At 38.9% G+C, this 21539-nt stretch overlaps 1 protein-coding gene across 5 annotated transcripts in view; it reads left to right on the forward strand.

Annotated features, from left to right (window-relative positions):
- The first annotated feature begins 644 nt into the window (after window positions 1-644).
- ATP6V0A1 (ATPase H+ transporting V0 subunit a1) overlaps window positions 645-21539 on the forward strand; it is a 58133-nt gene continuing 37238 nt past the window's right edge. For 3 of the 5 annotated variants that reach the window (XM_055407890.2, XM_055407891.2, XM_055407893.2), the window contains exons 1-5: window positions 5496-5634; window positions 7549-7711; window positions 18311-18389; window positions 19552-19649; window positions 20733-20861. In XM_055407890.2, coding sequence (XP_055263865.2) covers window positions 7595-7711; window positions 18311-18389; window positions 19552-19649; window positions 20733-20861 — 423 coding nt within the window. In that variant the 5' untranslated portion in view covers window positions 5496-5634; window positions 7549-7594. Of the gene's footprint in view, window positions 902-5495; window positions 5635-7548; window positions 7712-18310; window positions 18390-18420; window positions 19464-19551; window positions 19650-20732; window positions 20862-21539 lie in introns of those variants that run through there. The other 2 variants (XM_055407894.2, XM_055407896.2) reach the window with 2 other exon arrangements.

Consider the following 21539-nt stretch of genomic DNA (forward strand, 5'->3'; position numbering starts at 1 on the left):
AAAAACAACTCCAGTGTAAAGCACAGAAATTTCCAGCCTTAAGTAAGTACATGATTGAAAATAACCTTTACCAGTTTGTCACAAGTTAAACTGAATTCCCAGTTTTGCTTGCTTTCTTTCAAACATATGAAGTGTCTATTGAATGCCAGGCACCAAGTTAAGCAATGGACATACAACAGTTTAGGGTGAATCTATCCCTTGACCATTAAATCAACCAGATTCAATAAATCTACTGGAATTTTCTCCATGTGTTTCTTTACTACAGATCTCACTTCCTTTCTCCAATTCTCTAGAAACTCAATACAGAAAACTTTACCAGGTTTTCCACTTCAGAAATCTTGAACTTGTTTCTTGTTTAACTGGGCAAATACTTCAGGTCTAATTTCACAGAGAGGTTTCTCTGCTCTATGTCACTCAATCCCTTCCCTCCTTTTCATCTCCAGTTTTCTTGGTTTTATTTCTTTAAGAAGCCTCTTTCCATGGCATTCTTCACTCACACAAGTTAAGAGGCTTCTTGCCTCATGTGCTGGTCACAAGAGTCTTAAGCGTTGCATAAAATGTCACATGCCTTAGGTTCATTCATATCCCCTGGTGGATGTATCATTACCAGAGCTAAAGGACGTGGACATGCCCTGAGTTTCAAAGGGAGACTCAAGATCTATTATGAATATACGTTTCCGTAAAAACTTTTATCTGAAACATTGACGAACTTTGCAAATAATAGCAGAGTGTTTTTTCTTTGTTTTTGTATCTTGGCCATACTGGGCAGCTTTTGAGATCTTGATTTTCTGACCAGGGATCAAACCCTCACCCTCGGCAGTGGAGGCAGAGTCCTAACCACTGGACCACCAAGGAATTCACAAGAAGGTTATCTTAAGGAACTCAGAGTGCAACGACAAAAGTAAGTACATGTTTCTGTGGAAACAAACTGCTAATCAATATTTCAAGAACAATGGTCAAGGTCATGACAAGTTACTTAAAGATTGTGGCAGGAGAAATCTTTCATCCAACACTCAAATCAGATGTTTGGTAGAATAGTTGAGGAATTAGAGTTCATTTTCTTTAATATTATTTATTTATTAGGTTGTGACGGATCTTAGTTGCAGCACAGAAACTCTTAGCTGCGGCATGCGGGATCTAGTTCCCTGACCAGGAATCAAACCTGGGCCCCCTGCATTGGAAGCACGGAGTCTTAGTCACTGAACAACCAGAAAAGTCCCTAGAGTTCATTTTTATATAAAAGGGAAAAAATTATTTGACTATATACATATAATCATTACACTGTGATACTATCACCTCAAAGAATACAGACAAGGAGAATGAACTTTTAAATCAAAATTTTAGCTGCCAGTCGCTTGCACTATCACACAAAGTAAAATTTCCTCCTCAAAACTGGTAAGGCAAGTGCACTGGGTTGAACAATGCTCCTCCCAAATTTATATCACCTGGAGCTGGTGAATATGTTCTTACTTGGAAGCAAAGTATTTGTAGATGTGGCCAAATTAGGAAGTCATACTGGATTAAGGTGGGCCCTGATCCAATGACTAGTGACCTTGTCAGAAGAGGGAAACGTGGATGCGTGTCCAGACACCCAGAAGGTGGAACGCCACGTGAAGATGAAGGCAGCAACCGGGGTGATGCTGCCTTTCCAAGGCAAGGAACGCCAAGGATTGTGGGCAACCACCAGGAGCTGGGTAGAGAGAATGAAGGATTCTTTCTTAGAGCCTTTTGAAATACCGTGGCCTTGTGGATACTCTGATTTCAGACTGCTGTTCTCTAGAACTATGAGAGAGTAAATTTCGGTTGTGTTAGGCCACCCGGTTTGTGGTCATTTGTATGGCAGTTCTAGGAAATTAATACAGGAAGCATATGGCAGACAGAAATACTTCAGCAAATATGTATTGCAAAACATTTGACTTAACTTTAATACCCTCCTCAAGGCCCCATCTAGGAACCTAAGTTGGGTAAGCAAACAGGAGCTGACCTTTCACTGGTGGAAATTCAGGAAATTGCTGTGCATTCATTCAAAATAAAATGGAAGAAAGAAAAAGGAGAAAAAAAATATTTATTTTACTCACTCCAGTACAGTGACAAGTCTTAAATTTGATCACTGATTCTGGTCTGCCCTTTGTCTTGCTAGTAGAACTGAGTGTTGTAACCATCTCAAGGACATTTTCACAGATGCTAAAAAATAATAACTCAGTTTAGACACTCAGAAATGCATTACTGGCTATGGCTCATATGGAATTGCTCATGTCTTCTAGGGCTGTGTGGTGATAGACTGTATATATTGGGTCTTGTTGGATATATGCTGTACTTGTTCAAGTTACAGAAAGTTGCAAGTACAATTTCTTCCTTTCTTAGAGAAGCATACAAGTTAACTTAGATAAAATCAACGTAAATGCATGATTATTCTGGATCAAAATATCTTAGTTTGGGGCTAAGTTGATGTATTTACTTATTGTGATGAAAACAAAATCTGAATTTAGTTTGATAGTAGTACTATTTCTGTTCTATTAGTCTTTGCCTTCTCCTCCAAACAAACTTCTATTTATCCTTTAATACCCATCTCAAATGTTGTGTCTTCTTAAAGCCTCCCCCATTGGTAAACAGGATTAGTGAGTTTTCTCTGGGCTTACAAAGACTACTTCAATTGTTGCTCTATAGTATATGTTAGTTGTTTGTCTGTCTCTCCTGTTAGACTGTGAGCTCCTTCTTCCTCTTTGCATTGCTAACATTATGCTTGGTATAAAGCATGCACTTAATAGATGGTTGCTGAAGGAATGATGAATTTTTGATGACTGAAAGCTATTTATTAAAGTACTCATCACTGAACTTAAACGAGTGTCTCCCTCATAGGAATGTTCTGATGTAGAATAATTTTGGAAACTATACATGGAATACAAGTATCAGCACTGTTATTGTACTGAACTTGATGACTCTGCAAAGTTTTCACTGACTCCACACACATTTCCTGATTCTAGCTTCTGCTTGGAACTTTTCCCTCATATCTCTATTACAAGAATGCAAGCATCTGGCATGAGCTCTCTACCCCCACAGATAGTGAAGTCCATAAAATGAATAGGACAGAGAAAAGGCAGGATGTTCTTTATGTTCCATATTCTTTTTCATTTATACCTGTGTTCTTTTCCTGATAGCAGGTTTCCATTAGGAGGTCTTTCAGAATCAACTACCCATTCACCCATTCATTAAAGAAATGGTACTTTACTATTGAATGAGTAGGCTCATAACTAGGGGAGAAAAGTCAGGTAGAAAGTACTGTGTTTTATAACAGAGAAATAGAAAAGCCCCATTAGAGTTCCAGTGAGGAACATGAAGTTCAGTTCACACTTGCTCAAGTTCCCACATCTTGTAACTGTGAGAGCCGAGACTGACTCCTCTTGCATTTGACATCAGATGGAATAACTGAAGGAATTGAGAGTCAAGCCTAATTTGGATGGTACAAAAGCCTGGGGTCTTCTGCTACACTACACCATGCACCTCCCTTAGGCTACTGTTTTAGTTATTTGACAGATGCAAAGGTTATCTAAGTTATCAGCAATGAAAATAAAAAGATCAAGGGGTAGAGACAAGATATAAATGCAGGTTATACAATGAGAATGGCATGATAGCTGACTAAATTAAGAATGAGAGGGAAAAGAACTGAACTGAAGGGAATTCCCTGGTAGTCCAGTGGTTAGGAGTCTGTGCTTTCACTGCTAGGGGCCATGGATCCATCATCCCTGGTCAGGAAAAAACCCAGGATGGTTTAAGCTTGGAGTTCAGGTAACTAGGAAAATAACGATGCCATTAGCAGGATTAAGGATCTCAGAGGAAGAGACAGTTTCTATTCAGTGAGAGCCTAAGGAGATGGAGGAAAAAATAGGTTTAAATCCTACATATAGAAGAAATGGCAACCCATTCCAGTGTTCTTGCCTGGAGAATCCCAGGGACGGGGGAGCCTGGTGGGCTGCCGTCTCTGGGGTCGCACAGAGTCGGACACGACTGAAGTGACTTAGCAGCAGTAGCAGCAGACACTTAAGCCTGACAATAGGCAAGACTTCTAAGGAAGAGAGCAGGTAGGGAAAAGAAACAGAACACTGGAGAAAGACTGATGGCAGGAGATGAAATGGTAAAGGAGCTCTGAGAGAATATACTTTCAAGGAAGCCATGAGAACAGAGAATTCAAGAGAACTGAGATGAGACCAGATGAAAGGCTGTCTTAAAGGTAAGAGAATGAAAATTTGTGGTTAGCAAACAGCTGACCCTGAGGTTTAAAAAATTTTTTTAAGTCTCAAAGGAAGGAAATAACAGTCATTGTGTAATAGTTTTCTAAAACTTGGCAGGCATTCAAGTGTGGGTCCTTATCCGCCTTTCCTGTTAAGGCGAGAGAGCTAGGGAGAACTAAGCTCACAAGGAAAATGAGGTTCTGGGGCTCTCCAAGGTGCTACTTCTCAACACAATCGAGAATTAAATCCTATCTTCATTCACACTGTGAGATGGAAATGCAAATTAAGCGTCCATTTTTGCCCTTATTTCCTTCAGGCTGGTAAAGCAAGATTGATGTTTTGCCAGGTAGACGTATGTCCGTCATTAAATTTGAATTTTAATATGGTCCACCACCCACGAAGTATGAATAACCGGTTTTCCGAGTTTTTCCTGACACAGTTCTGGTTATGACAGACGATTTGGGATCCCCACTCTTCCTTACAAGTACAGCAAGAAAAGGGAACCGACATCAATCGTTGATAATGGCAGTTTTTTTTTTTTTAGTAAATAATAGGTAGGCATCATTTAACACGGTTTTAAAAACAGGTTATTCTTTTACAGATTTTGAGGAAGAGAAAAGCTTTAAGCAGTCAAGTGAGCGCACAAGTATGCAAACAAGATTCAAAATTAACTTTCACAACACATGGCCTAATAAGGTTTCTCCCACTGTTAATTGGAGAAAACCTTGGATAGTTGCTGGAGGGACTGAAACAATTACCTTTACAAAGAGAGATTTCTCCATACTTAAACGAAAGAGCCCTCTCAAGCCTAGACCATAAGATCTAGCACCTTTAGCAAGTCTCTCCCCACTCTAGGACTCCAATTTTCTCCTCTGTAAAACAAGGGGAAAAGGTGTGTGTGCGTACAGAGGAGACTGGCTGGAAGCCCTTTAAAGCTTCCCTCCAGCTCGCAAGTTATTTCATAATGATTTCTCTCCTTCATGCTATTTCCCTCGAAGAGGAAAAAGTTGTGAATTAATTCCTTGGATATGAAAATTAAAAAAGCAGACAGCCTGGCTTCAAGGAAACTTATTAGGGAACACGGATTCTGAAGAGCTCAATGAGCTGAGGCCGCCAGCACCTGCGCCGCAGCCGGCCTTCCCCGGCCTGCAGCCGCAGCTGCGGGAACAAGATGGCGTCAGCACGCAGGGTTTCGCCCACGCCCCCGCGACTCTGCAATGCGGCCTCCGGCTGAGGCCGCACCCCATTGGCCAATGGCAATGAGGTCATCGTGGGGGCGGTGGCCGGCGGCGGCGCGGAGGCGGGGCTTTGCGGACGCACGCACGTCGAGGTGCGGCTGCCAGGAGCTGCGGAGGCTGCGGGCTTGGTTTGCGGCGGCTGCCTTGGCGGCGGCCCCCGACTACAGGTGAGCAGGGGCTGTGGGTACAGCGCGGCCGGAAGCGGCCTTTGAGGGGCAAAGCAAGCCCTTCTAATGGCCCTCTCGGTTGTCAAAGGAATTAGCAGGGGCTTCAAGTCTCTGAGAGGAAATGGGGGTTCACCCCTCCTCGGGTACCCCTCCTGTGGGCAGAGGAACAGGAGGTTCACTCTCTTTTGGAGGCCCGATCCCTTCTCCCATTTACGTGGAAGGTGGAGAAACTGAAGGTTATTGGGAAGGCAGAAGAATTGGGGGTCTTCTTAGAGGGACTCCCGTTTGAGGGTTCTCACCTTTATTCCCCACTCCAGGAGGTAGGTGTGCCTGGGCCCGGAGAATTCCTGCTTCTTACTGGATAGACAGGAAATGAGGCAGGTGAACTTGAATACCTCGTTAAGGGAGGCTAGGGCTGGATGGCAGTTGTGAGGCAGGAGGGCTCGGGAGCGCTTTATTTGGACTCCTCTTGGGCAGCATTACTGTTTCTTCCTATTTTGCTTTGTGACCCTCCCAACACCCACGGCTCGCTATGGCCTTTTTATTTTTCGATTTGGCTCCAGTGGCACAGAGATGTTCTAGGGAGACTTGTAATCATTAAAGAGCAGAAACAGGGAGGCAACTCATTGGAGGTTGTCATTATCGGCAGCCTCTGAACTATGCTGATCTGGCATAATTTTATGTGCTTAGAGGTTGTGGAATGTATTCGTGTTGGGGGGTGGAGTGGGGACTGTTAACAGCTGTTTTGGATGAGTCAGGTGTAGGCAATCTCAAAGTCAAACTACATAATCTCTTGAGAAATTCTTGCTTCTATCTGAATGTGTTGTTTTGCTACCTTGAATGTCAAATGCCCAAAGGTTTTGTCATTCAGATTTCTCAAAATGTCGCCCAAGCTTCCGGAGAAAATAGCTCTTCCTTTGATGCCAGTTTCGCGTATCATTAGAATGCGCTCATGATACCAGAAATAACGTGCATTTTGTTGAGTTTATGTACTATACAGTCCGTGCCTTACAATAGCCGACTGAGAATAAATAATTGCAGTTTCAGGACCACTGATAGCGCCAATTGTCTTTCCTACCCGGTAACGGTAAGACCGCCCTAGAAGGATATCTTTATTGGCTCATTTATGAGAAGCTTTAACAGATGGAAGAATGTAGTTAATCTTGAAGGTGGGGATAAAAAACAGAAAGCTGCGGAGGTTGAAAGCTTATTCTCTGACGATAAAATTGCTTTGTCATTTCATGTGTTCCCATCATGTTTGACTTGAAGTTGGGCATAATGTGTAAGCTGTTTCTGTGTGTGTGTATGTAGAAGTTAACACTTACGTGTTTAGATTCTTTGGGGGAGAAAATGGTGTTTTGTGAGGAGTTTGAAAAGGCAAATCCTTTAAGGTAGCTGTACCTTGAGGGAAGTGCTGGGACTTTGGCTGTTAGAAATTGGCAGTAGAGGATAGAAAACTAATCTCAACGGAGATATCGTTTTTGAGAGGGTAAATGAAGTCTCTTTTGATTGTTTCCTGACACAGGCAAAAACAAAAAATATCTGTGAATGTCACTGCCTTATAATACTGTGTCCAGGGTATTTAAAGAGCTGTTTCGGATTCCCAGTTCCTGTTTTTAATTTGAATACATTCTTATGTATTGAGATGTCCCACATTATTGTCATTTGATCCTGATGTTGACTGCAAAGGAAATGACTGTTTATCAGGCACTCTTCACAAGAGGATTCAGTGACAGCCTTTGCAATTTCTTCTTTCTGTCTTTCTAAGCTAAGGATGTCAAAACAGTTGATAAAGATCTGTCAACATGGAGTGGGAGAAATGAAATACAACATGGAAAAGACCACCTGGGGTGTTGTTTGCTTTCAGTCCTCTTGGTAGTTCCAAGCTCATGTAATTTTCTCTTTTTGCTTTAGGTTGCAGAGAAATCCCCATACTCAGTTGACGGTCCTTTCTGCCACCATGGGGGAGCTTTTCCGGAGTGAGGAGATGACACTGGCCCAGCTTTTTCTACAGTCAGAAGCTGCTTATTGTTGTGTCAGTGAATTAGGTGAACTTGGAAAGGTTCAGTTTCGTGATGTAAGTAGTTATGGCACCGCTTCTTGATTACCACTGAACTTTATTTTTCTTGTTATGGCCAGATGCCTCATGACAAATGTTTTGCTTTTTATTTGCAAAAATAACATTATAGTACTGGCTTACTACTGGAAGAGTGTACATTTCAAGTTGTCTTTGCACAGGTGAAAGTGATTTGTGCTGATCCTTCCACACTTTTACTAGCCTACCCTGTGGAGGATAATCTGAAGCGTTCTCAGCATAATTGCTTGACATGCAGATGGAGGACAGCCTCCATCCTCAGCCTTCAAAAGTTCAAGGCTCGAACTTCACTTTTGGGCTGCTTAACACCCATACTAGGGTATTTTTAAAAAGTGTCATAGCTCTGCATACAATAGGATGTATTTATTACAAAATCTGAAGCATCCAGTTACAGATATATAGTGCATAAGGGTGTACTGAATACTCACTGTTTTGAAGCTTTGTACTAGGCACTTTGGAGGAGATAGCAAAAGAAAGTGGACAATCTAAGTATTAAAATAAGTATGTACTATGAGGCTTACAGTCTGATCAGGAAGGTGCTGAAAGGAGGAGGCAGTTAACAGTTCCCTGTTATGCAGTCTCAAAGCTCCACGTACCTCTTGTTTATAGCATTCATCAGAGTCCTGATTTTCTGTTCATCGGTGTGAGTGACTAGCTCTTGTACAGTGATCTTAGCACCAGGAAAATAGAGACATTCACTATTATATCCTTAGTGCCCACATATAATCAATATTTGTTGGAATGAATGGATAGATGAAAGAGGAGTGGTCAGAAAGGGGTGGAATTAATCAGTTTTGACTTCTTGGAATCGGCAAGGTTTCTGGAAATTCTCAGTCTGAGCTGAAATTGCACAAATATAATCCAGTTACAAGGTCTCATTCCTTTTTCTCTTTGAACCCTCTTATATTACCTCTGTTCAAATTTTCTCCTACCTAACTCAACTAATACACCAATATTCTTCCAGTTTTTTAGACTTGAAGGCTAAATCAAACCTAACTCATCCTTAATTTGCAATCCTTTATTTCGTCCTATGGTGTCTCCCTACCTAACACCATTGTGTGTATTCAGTGTTCTTAACTTTTACGTCAATCATAAAAAAAATTAATAGGGATTAATAAAGTGAGTATTTATTTTAGTTCCAGACCACTACAATAGAGTATCTCAATAAATCGAATTACACAAATGTTTTGGTTTCCCAGTACATGTAAAAGTTATGTTGGGAATTCCCCGATGGTCTAGTGCTTAGGACTCCTCACTTTCACTGCTGAGGGCACCAGTTCAATCCTTGGTGGCAAGATTAAGATCCTGAAAGCTGAGTGGCATGGCCAAAAGAAAAAGTTGTGTTTATACTGTAGACTGTAGACTACACTAAAGTCTATTAAGTGTGCAATAGCATTATGTCTAAAAAGAAGTACATGCATTAATTTAAAAATACTTTGTTGCTAGAAAATGCTAACCATCATCTGAGCCTTCAACAAGTGGTAATCTTCTTGCGTTCAGAAGATTACTGATCACCATAACAGATACAATAATGAAAAAGTTTGAAATGCTGGGAAAAGTACCAAAATGTGACAGAGACAGAAAGTGAACAAATGCTATTGAAAAATGGCACTGATCAACCAACCTTCCTCATTGCAAGGATGCCACAGACCTTCAATTCGTAAAACAATACAATATCTGCAAAGCGCAGTAGTGTGAAATACAGTAAAATGAGTTACGTCTGTAACTATGTTTCTTTTATCTAATTAAGAGAACTACTCCACAGATAATTGAAAAGGCCTGTGTAGCTTTCTTCTGTGCCATTCATTTCTCTCTCCTCCCCTACAAAGGTGAGCTCTACAGTGAACTTTGCTTTTGTCACTCCTTTGTGTTTTTCCCCCACTTTTGCTATCTGTGCATGTATGTACGTATCACTAAGTAATAATATATGGTATAATTTTGTATGTTTTAAAACTATGTACATGGTTTCATATTGTATATAGCCTTCAGCAAGTGGTTTTTAAATTTAACATTGTGAGAGTTAACCATGTTGGTACAAGTAGTATCAACCTGTATAGGTTAAATTGCTGTATAGTTATTGTAAGAGTATACAGTTTAGCATTTTTTCCTTCTGATGAACATTTTGGTTGATTGCAGTTGTTTGTTCTATAGTGGTACAGTGAAGATTCATATATATGTTATATATATAATGATATACATATGTGATAGTTTCTCCTCTGTATATATTATGTATATATCATGGTACACATATGTGATAGTTTCTTCAGGGCAGTGGTTCTCAAACATTTTGGTCTGAGGACCTCTTTACACTCTTAAAAATTTATTGAGGACTCTAGAGGGCTTTTATGTGAGTTACAGTTATTGATATTATTGTACTGGAAATTAAAACTGAGAAATGTTTGATGTATTTATTTATGAAACCATTTAAAAATTATAATAAGCCCACTACATGTTACCATAACTTTTTTATGAAAAATAACTTTTCCAAAACAAAAAAATTTTTTTGAGAAGAAGGGTATGGCTTTTACACTTTTGAAAATCTTTTATTGTCTGAATTAGTAGAAGACAGCCTGATTCTTACTTATTTCTGCAGTCTACCGTGACGTATCTTATGAGCCTCTGGGAAATGTCACTGCACACTCATGAGGATGAGAATGAAAAGGGCAAATAATGTCTTAGTGTTACATGAAAATGGTATTGCTCTCATGGACCTGCTGCTGCTCCAGGGATTATAACCATGAGGGGCATTGCTGAGCATCGTGTGTGTCCCTGTTAGATGTAGTCAGAGTCTATACTTCCCGGTGAATGTACCTGTTCATGCTCCCATCGCTGGCTGAAGAGTTCCTTTTGTTCCACACTTGTGCCAAGAGCTCTGTGCTCAGACAGAAAGAAATTTGCCCGTGTGATGGTTATGAAGTAGTATCTTATGGTTTTAATTTACACCTTTCAGATTAGTATATTTAGTATCTTATTATTTATTTATTGAACATAATGAGTTTCATTTTCCATGAATATCTGTCCATATTATCTGCCAGTTTTTCTGTTGAGTTTGCTTGTCTTTGGCTCACTGACTTGTAGGATTTTTTTTAAAGTTCTTCTTGTACTCTGGAAGCTAATCTTTTTGTAATCCTCTACTGGTAACTTCTTCTAGGCTGTGGCTTGTCTTTTCCCTCTGTTGATGGTATAGTTTGTCGTATATGTAAAGTTTATTTTTCTTTTTTTATTATTAGTATTTTCTTTTTTTCCAAAATTTTTATCGTGAAAATTTCAAGACTGAATACTCTGGTGTAGATTCACTAGTTAATATTTTGCTGCAGTTGATACAGTCTTTTTTTTTACTGCACTATCAGAGTGAGCTGTCTCCTTCAAACCCTTTTTCTTTCTTTCTTATTTTACCTTCAGCAACATGTTGATAAAGTGTAAGACCAAGCTGATACTAGTTAGGATTGTGTTCAGCTGTATGTAACTGAAAACCCAAATGATAGGGGTATACTTTTCTCATGTAACATGAAGCCCAGCTTCACACTGTCATCAGTGTCCTAAGATCACTTTGTATTTCTGTTTGAATATCCTTGAGCACTTGACTTTTGTCCTTACAGATGATCACAACTCACAGCATTTCATCCATATTCTAGGCAGGAAGAAGGAAGTACAAGGAGGAAGGGGAAGTACTTACATATGGAGGAAAACAATTTTCCCAGAAATCCTCATCAGATTTTGCTAATTAATATTGGCCAAAATTATGGTGTAATCTAGCTGCAAGGGAATTTGGGAAATGTGGTTGTTGTTTTTTTTTTCCCCCCAACTGATCTGCTACTGCCCTGAACAAAATGGGGATTTTTGTTAATAAGGAAATAGAGCAGAATGCTTTGTGTCTATCACATAGTATGCTTGTCTTGCTCCTAACTTTAAGGGTAATATTTTAGATTTTTTATAGTTTAAATAGGATGTTTATTCTTAATTTTGGGGGAAAATTCTATTAAATTATGCAGATTCCTTTCCATTTCTGGTTTTTCTGAAGTTGTCATAAATGGTTGTGGAATTTTACTGAATGCCTTTTGTTTGTTGAGATTACCATTTTAAAAAATTTTTTTTCTCCTTTAAATCTGTTAATTTGGTGAATTACATAGACACTTTTTTTCCCTACTAATTTTTTTAACAGCTTTACTGAGATACAATCCACATACCATACAATTTGTCCATTTCAAGTGTACAGTTCAATGACTTTTATTATATTCACAGAATTGTACAACCATCACCACACTCAATCTTGGAACATTTTCATTACGCCAAGAAGAAACCCTGTACCCATTAACAGTCCCTCCCCATTTCCTCCCAACCCCACCCCCACCTCCAGCCCTTGGCAACCACCAATCTTCATTGCTGTTTCTGTGGGTTTGCCTCTGGACATTTCATGTGAGTGGAATCATATAATATGTAGTCTTTTGTGTCTGGCTTCTTTCATTTACTATAAAAGTTCAACTATATTGTAGCTTGTATCTGTTCTTTTCTTTCTTTTTTGTATGTTTTTTAAACTATGAACATATGCAGCATATTAAAATGAGTGGTTTTAGTATAAGTAATTCTTACTTATCTTCTGTACAAAAGATAATGCCCTGGGTTTTAGAGAGACAATTAAGACATGTTTCATTGCTTGACTTGTTCAAAGTCTTCTGTGGCTTCTCTGCCCTCATTCATTTTTTCTCTTTGACATGCTGCTGCTGCTGCTGCTAAGTCGCTTCAGTCGTGTCCGACTCTGTGCGACCCCATAGACAGCAGCCCACCAGGCTCCCCCGTCCCTGGGATTCTCCAGGCAAGAACACTGGAGTGGGTTGCCATTTCCTTCTCCAATGCATGAAAGTGAAGTCACTCAGTTGTATCCGACTGTTAGAGACCCCATGAACTGCAGCCTACCAGGCTCCTCCGTCTGTGGGATTTTCCAGGCAAGCTGGCACACAGCAAATTCCGTACTGCTGTGCCAGATGCTTGGAAGATGGGGACCGTCTTCTTTATCTCTTGTGTCCTCTCTGGTGCCTTACATAGGTCAGCATCCTTACAAAAATTTAATTACCCTGAAAGCAAAGCTGCAGAAAGCCCCAGGAGTAAGGTCAGAGTTGCCCTTCCTTGTAACAGACAGCAGCAGCGCCCTCCCCGTTCCCTGCCACCTGCTCCTCACCATGCACAGAGGAGGCCAGGTGCGCTACAGCCGGACTCCGCCATCTTGCCGAGAAGTCTCTTTGACATACTTCTAGTCTATTCTATTCAGGCCCTTACTGTCCAACACTTAGGATCATCATGACAACTTACGAACAGATGCCATGTTGAACATTGTGCATTATTATTGCAGGCATTCCTCACAGCAGCCTAAGAAGTAGAAGTGTCAGTCCTTCACTCCTTTTATGGCTGAATATATTCCACTGTGTGTATATACCACCTTTTGTTTATTCACTCATTAGTTGGTGAACATATTTGAGTTGTTTTCACTTATTGGTTATTGTGAATAATGTTGCTGTATAAACATTTGTGTACAAGTATGGTTTAAGTACCCATTTTCACTTCTTTTGGGTATATACTTAGGCGTATATTTTGGGTATATACTTAGGAGTATATATATACATGGAGCTACTGGGTCATTGGTAATTCCAACACTTTGAAGAACCTCCACACCGCTTTCTACAGCAGCCATACCACTTTACATTCCTACCAGCAATGTATGACAGTTCCAGTTCCTTCACATCTTCACCAACACTTGTTATTTTTTAATATATATATATTTATTTATTATAGCCATCCTAATGGGTGTGAAGTGATATCTCACAGTGGTTTTAATTTATATTTCCTTGGTGGCAAATGATATGGAGCTTTCTTCACATGCTTCTTCTTGTTCAGTTGCTAAGTCATGTCCAACTCTTTGTGACCCCATGGGCTATAGCACACCAGGCTCCCCTGTCCTTCACTGTTTCCTCCAGTTTGCTCAAATTCATATCCATTGAGTCGGTGATCTCATCCTCTACCACCTCTACCACCCCCTTCTCCTTTTGCCTTCAGTCTTTCCCAGCATTAAGATCTTTTCCAGTGAGTTAGCTTTTCACATCAGGTGGCCAAAGTATTGGAGCTTCAGCTTCAACATCAGTCCTTTTCATGAATATTCAGGGTTGATTTCCTTTAGGATTGACTGGTTGGATCTCCTTGCAGTCCAAGGGACTCTCAAGAGTCTTCTCCAGCCCCACAGTTCAAAAGCATCAATTCTTTGACGTTCAGCTTTCTTAATGATCCAACTCTCTCATCCATATGTGACTACTGGAAAACCATAGCTTTGACTATATGGGCCTTGTCAGCAGAGTGATGTCTTTGCTTTTTAATATGCTGTCTAGATTTGTCATTACTTTCCTTCCAAGGAGCAAGCATCTTTTGGCTGCAGTGAATTGGGAGCCCAGGAAAATAAACTCTGTCACCGCTTCCACTTTTTCCCCTTCTATTTGTCATGAAGTGATGGGACTGGGTGCCGTAATCTTAGTTGTTCTTTTTTAATTGGAGGATAATTGTTTTACAATATTGTGTTAGTTTCTGCCATACATCAACATGAATTAGCCATCAGTATACCCATGGCTGATCTTAGTATTTTTGTTGTTGAATTTTAAGCCAGTTTACAGGCCATTTGTACAGACTTTTAAAAAAAGCATAAAATTATCCTTGCAAGCCTGAGAAACTTGGTCATGAGGTGTACTTCAAAAGAATTTTATGGTTCGGTGTCCTAATAATTTTATTAGGATTTTTTCATTTATATTTATAAGTGATATTGATATAATTGTCCATTCTGAAACTATTCTTATTTTGGTATTAAGATTATATTGGCCAATCTCACTTATTAGATGAGGAGTGTTCCCTTTCATTTTTTTCCTTGTTGGAATAATTTTTCTAAGCTTAGGGCATTTCTAGTCTTTGAAAGAGCCTATCTTTAAACCTTCTAGGCCTGGTGTTTTTAGATGGGTATATTTTAACTGTTGATAATTCTATCTGTAGTGGACTTTTTTAATTCTCATGTTTATTTATGCCATCTCTTAGTCTTATAAAAATTTGGTCCATTTTGTCTTTTCATATAACCTGCTTTTAAGAAAAAATGATAAAATTATTAAGAGGAAGAAAAGAAAAAAATCAGCTTTTGATTTGGGGGAATCTTCTCTGGACTTTGTTTTCTTCTGGAACTTTCATCCATTTCTGCTCTTTGTTATTTTCTATGTCCTATTACCTTTTTTTAAAACTTCTTTAATAATTAACACATTATTTTTTAGTCTTTCCTATTTGTTTTTAAGTCTGTAAAGTTCTTTTTAAATACTGCTTTAACTGCATCCTACAGAGTTTGACCTTTACCATTTTCACTGTCATCCCATTCTAACTGTTCTGGTATTCTAGTGATTAAGACTCTGCTCTCTCACCACCTGGGACCTGGGTTCTGTCCCTAGTTGGGAAACTCAGATTCTGCAAGCCATGCACCTACCCATATTTAGAATTTCCAAATATGTTAAGTTGTATTTTTTATATGGATTTCTGACTTAATTGCATGGTAATCAAAGAACATTTTATGGTACCAGTTCTATACTGAGACTTGCTAAATGACCTATTTTGTGATTAGCTTTTGTAAATGAACTTTTAAAAAAACTTATTATTTTTTAAATTTATTTGGCTGCCTCAGATCTTAGTTGCTGTGCACAAGATCTTTTGCTACTATGCTTGGGCCCCAAGGCATGTGGGATTTAAGTTCCCTGACCAGAGGTTGAACTGAGTCCCCTGCATTGCAAGGCAGATTCTTAACCACTGGACCACCAGGGAAGTCCCTGTAAATGAACTCTTAAAAAGAAAACTATTGGATGCAGTGATAGAAAATGTGTGTGTGTGTGTGTGTGTGTGTTATATTAAGCTGATGTTGTTCAGATTTTCTTTGTCCCTTATATTTGGTGAACTTGATATATCAGTGGTTTTAAAATTATATTAAATTTGCCACTACGTGGACAGGTTTGTCAGTATCTCCTTGTAGTTCTGTTAGTGTTTGAAATATTTTGAAGACGCCTTGCCCAGATATTTCAGGAGTCCTTACCGAAACAGGCTGTGGTGTGGCTGCAGTTGAACTTTGACTCCTGATTATGAAACCAGTAAATTTAACCATGAGTCTTGTGGCTACCTTCACTTCAGAATGTCTTGTTTATTGAAGTGGAAATTTCTGAATGAGAGGTCGAGGTACTGCCTGCTCAGTGAGAAAAAAAACAAACTCAAAACCCAAATAAACATTTCATTAGGGACACACAAGTTTGGAATTGTTCTTTTCCTGAGAATTGTTCTGATTATCATCATGTAGTGATTCTCTTAATCTCTAACAATGCTTTTTACCATAGATTCCATCTAACATTAATATGATACATAATACCAATAATTTCCTTATTAGTCTCTCTGTTACCAGTCTTTCTCTCTTACAGTTCATTCTACACATAAAATATTCTTCAAAACAGTAAATCTTTTTTTAAAAAAAAGTAAAAAATCAGACCATTTGATTCCATATTATTGCCCAGAGGACAAAATCTTCCACATCCTGCTTCTTGCATTCCCCCATCTTCATCTGTAGAAAATGTCCCCCATTCTCTGAGAATATGATTGATTTATGTCTCTGAGTCACTTGTCGTGGTCTTTCTGCTTCCATTTTATTTCTGCTTGTTGAACTCTGCCTCATTGCCAGCTCAGGTGTTACCTTTGTGGATTTTTTCCTCTTTGTCCCCCAAGATAGAATTAGTTATTCCTTCCTTTTTCTTTTTGGCCCTCATTTTTTTTATGGAGGTGAACTTATATATTCAATGAAATGCCTAGATCTTAGGAGTACAAGTTGATGATTTTGGTAAATGTATACACCTTTATAACCATCACCCCAATCAAGATACAGAACATTTCCAGCAGCCCAGAAAGTTATCTTGTGCCCATTTCTGGTCAATCCCTACCCACCATAGGTAACCATTGTTTTGATTTCTACCATCATAGATTAGTTTTGCCTGTTCTTGAACTTCATGTAAATGAATGATACAGTACAGACTCTTTTTTTTTTTATTACCCAGACTCTTATGTCTAACTTCTTTCACTCATTCAACTTCATGTTCTTGAGATTTAATCTCATTTTACATATTTCTGTAGTTGGTTCTTTTTTATTCCATGATATGAACATATCACAGTGCTTTTATCCAGTCTCCTGTTGATGGATATTTGGATCACTGCTAATTTGGGGCTGTTGTGAATAAAGCTGTTATAAACATTCTTTTTTACTTTGGCTGTACCGCACGGCATGTGGGATCTGAGTTCCCTGACTAGGAATCGAACCCATGCCCCTTTCTACAGTGGGAGCATGGCGTCTTAATCACTGGACTGCCAGTGAAGTCTTTATGAACATTCTTGAACAAGTTTCTGTGAACATATTTTCATTCTCCTTAAGCAGGTGCCTAGTGGTAGAATACTCAGTCATGAGGTAGGTCAGTGAATGTTTATAGGAAACTGCCAACAACATTTTGCTTACTCTTTAATAATATTTTTCACAAAAGTTGTATTGATTGCTTTCTGCCTGTCTCTTCTGTAGGGCTGATGGCTCTTCAAAACTAGGACATAGCTTACTCTTTGTATTTATACCAGTGCCTAATACAGTGTCTGGCTCATATTTGGTGCTCCATAAATGTTGAGTAACTATTAGTTCTTTATTTGTATTACTTTTATGGAACTTATCACAGTCTATCTTATGGGTTGTATTCATCTTTCTTTCCTATTAGGTTGCAAGCTTCTTAATGAGTAGGAATTTGTTTTATTCTTGTTTGTATTTCCCAGAATATCTTGTGGCATTGTTTTGAAAATTACTTGTGATGGGTGGATGATTGAATAAACAAGCCTGTCACCTAGAAGATGAAGACCCTGGGTGGAAAACTAAGAGAAGTTTGCTTTCTCTTTCTACCAGTTGGGAAGAAGGAGAGAAGGAAAACCAGGCAGAGCTTCTGTTATATCCACTGCCCAAATTTGAGAGGTGGTTGTGCTCACTGAGCCTTTTGGCCTGAGATAAACATTTTGTACTACTGTGTTTTGTTGTATCTGCCTCCATTCCAGTAATAAGCTTGCAGCAGTGAGAGGAGGGTTTTTACGTTTCCTTGGTGTGACTGGTCCTAAAGTGGGTTGTGTGGATCAATAGAAAGTTTTTTAATAGCATTGTATTATCCAATACTTTGGCCACCTCATGCAAAGAGCTGACTCATTTGAAAAGACCCTGATGCTGGGAAAGATTGAAGGCAGGAGGAGAAGGGGACGACAGAGGATGAGATGGCTGGATGGCATCACCGACTCAATGGACATGAGTTTGAGTAAACTCCGGGAGTCGGTGACAGACAGGGAGGCCTGGCGTGCTGTGGTCCATGGGGTTGTGAAGAGTCAAAAATGACTGAGTGACTGAACTGAACTGACACATTGACATAGAATTAGGTTTTCACTTCACAGGATGTGTTGCTTATGAAAGAGAGGAAATGGATACAGTATTTGAATATTTGGTATTCTGTTCTTATTTTGCAGTTAAATCCAGATGTGAACGTTTTCCAGAGGAAATTTGTGAATGAAGTTAGAAGATGTGAAGAAATGGACCGAAAGCTTCGTATGTGCATTTTGGTCTTGTCTGACATTCCTGTAGTGACCCTTTTGTCTTAAATTAGAGTCCTCTTCATAAAGGAAGAAAATGCTGTGAAAGGAAAAGGAGAGAGGAAAAATCTTGCAGTGTAATGTGAAGATGAATTTCTTGTGCACAAGTAGATGTGTGGTACTTGGGCTTGGTGGTGCTTAATAGAAACTTTGAGATGACAAGGCTGCAAGCTGAAAATACGGTTTTTGGGTTGTTTTTTTTTAATGAGAAGGGTTTTATATCAGTGCTACGCTGTAGAATTCTGAGAGGTAGGACCTAGAACACCATCAATTTTAGATGGCAGCATAGCCAGCTTTAAATTGTCTATTTATGCGGGAAGAACCTCGCATTTATTGAGGTACTATTGAGAGCTAGGGTGTTCATACACTTTATTTTGTTCATGCCTCACAGTATTCCTTCAAGATGGGTATCAGTTCCCTTATTTAAGTAAATGAGGAAGCTAAAGATCAGAGAGGTGAAGTGACGTGCCCAAGGATATAAGTGGCCACGATGGGATCAGTGTTTGAATGCAGGTTGTCTGCCTCCAAAACCCAAGATCTTGCTGCTCTGTGATGCCAACTTTCAGTTAGGTGAATTTAGTCTCTGTGCTGAAAAACAAGTCAATAGTTATTATCTGAAAGCACACTTTTCTCCTGTGTTTTGGGGCCTTTTCTGTGCTTTGTTTCTTGTTTTGTTTAACTCAGAACTGACCTATTTTCATATTTAGTGAAACCCTGTAGGTTGGAGTTGTCTCACCAGTGTGCTGAGTGTCCACTATTCTACTGAGTAACACTCTACCGTAGCTCTCCTCTGCACCAGGATCAGTGACCAGAGCCACCATACAGGGTTGAGAGCTGACACAGATGAGAACCAGTGTTAGGATCAGAAGAGGAAAAGAAGACAGTAGCGGACTGATAAGCCTCTTTGCAGGAACTGTGCTTTAGAGAATGTGGGGTAGGAGGAAGAGGAATGTGAACGAAAAAGGATTTACAAGTTCTGCTTCTTTTATATGAAAAGTGTCTTTCTTAGAATGAAGCTCTTCTTAGCCAGGTTTGGGATCTTATTATTTTTTTCCTCAGATATTTGCAGTTCCAGACATGTGGAGCTAGACATGAATGTTTTGATTCTGTCGTTCTAGGATTTGTTGAGAAAGAGATAAGGAAAGCTAACATCCCAATTATGGACACTGGTGAAAACCCAGAGGTGCCCTTCCCCCGGGATATGATTGACTTAGAGGTAAATAATTCTTCTGAGGAAGCCATATAAGTTTCTTTCTATCTGAGGGCAGAAATTACTTTCCTAAGTAGATGGAAAGTAGAATAATTCTTGCTGTGCTTGTCTGTTGATTGCAGGTTTCTTGTGGATGGGATTAAAATGAATTAAGGTATAAAAATCACTACGGTATTAATATCTCCAATACTGTCACATGTCACTAAATTAATGTTTATTGGCTTGTTGAAACTTTATTGGATTAATGTTAATTTATCTAGTAATTTTTTAATAATCTTATAAACTGAATCTCATAAAGTCTCAATAGACTTTTCAATCATTATTTTATCTAAAGTCTGCTGAGGGATTTAACCACATGAAACGTTAAACATAATTTTTTCCATTTGTACAGGGGTAACGCGCTGTATTAAATATGTAAGGTCTTATCTACATGGGTTTGATTACAGAAGCTAATAAAGTATTCTCTAAAAAAAAAAAAAGGAGTTAACCACATGTATAACAGAATCTATAGACAAAGAAAGACTATTTTAAGCAAAAAAAAAAAACTTTTTTAAAGAAAACTGCCCTGGTAAAAACACAGTACAGTCATCCCTCAGTAACCAGGGAAGATTGGTTCCAGCCCTTCCCTTGATATAAAAATCTGCTGGTGTTCAAGACCCTTGTATAAAATGGCTGTAGTATTTGCACATAACCTATGCTCATCCTCCCATATACTCTAAATCCTCTCTGGATTGCTTATAATACCTAATACAATGTAAATGCTATGTTAATCATTGTAAATACAATGTAGATCACAGGTAAAATAGTTGCTAGTGAGCAACAGATTCAAGTTTTGCTTTTTGGAACTTTCTGGAAAATGTTTCTCCCCAAATATTTTTGAACTATGGTTAACTAATCATAACTATGATTAACATATCTGTGGACATGGAATCAAAGAATACTCAGGGCCAGATGTATTGCTGGGTAGATATGAAGATACCTTTGATCATTCAGCGTTCTGTGGGGTGGATTATTTCATCTGTCTTTTAGAGCAAGCATTTTGAGCTTAGTGTGAGTTAATAATTTGGTTGTTTTTTTGTTTTTCTATAGGCTAATTTTGAGAAGATTGAAAATGAACTGAAGGAAATCAACACAAACCAGGAAGCTCTGAAGAGGAATTTCCTGGAACTAACTGAATTAAAATTTATACTTCGCAAAACTCAGCAGTTTTTTGATGAGGTCAGACTACTGTTCCTTTTAGTATTTAAGCAGCTGATATTACACCAGCACTAATGGGCCATATTTTTATTCCAATAATTATTTTAATTTGCTAGTTTGGTAACAATACCATTTCTGCACCCTGTTTTAGTTGAAGAAATGTCAGATTCTGTTCCATTTTCCATGCAGTACACAGCCAGCCATGGTTTTGTATATTTTTGCATTTTCAGCAGTTTTTCATCTCAAGATGAGGAAAGGAACCCTAAAGTAGTTGTATAAACATAGATGAAATTTTACCTATGAAGGTAAGTGTATGCTTGAAGTTGAAGCAACAGGAAAAAGTTATACATGAAATTGAAACAAAAATTTAATCTCCAAACCTTTTGTCATTAAATTTAGCTTGTATCCTCTATGGTTGCTTGTCAGCCTTTGAGCATATTTTTAAGTACACCAGATGGCAAGCACACTTAATTTGAGAGCTGTTTTTTATGTTGTATGGAAAATTGGTTAGGATGCCTGTTTGAAATTCCTGGATTTTCCTCTAAAGTCAACTTCAGTACCTTGTAGGGGCAAAATGTTAATAATAAGTTCCTGGGTTAAAAATATAGGTGACTCAGTTGCCAGGGGACAGCTTGCTGAGTGACCCCACCACAAGGATTTGGAACAAGGCTCTCAAAAGGCTTCCTTCTCCCAATTAAA

This window comes from Moschus berezovskii, chromosome 20 (assembly GCF_049115385.1).
Source record: "Moschus berezovskii isolate FMDL1 chromosome 20, NW_MosBer_1.0, whole genome shotgun sequence".
In the NCBI taxonomy this organism is placed as follows: Eukaryota; Metazoa; Chordata; class Mammalia; order Artiodactyla; family Moschidae; genus Moschus; species Moschus berezovskii.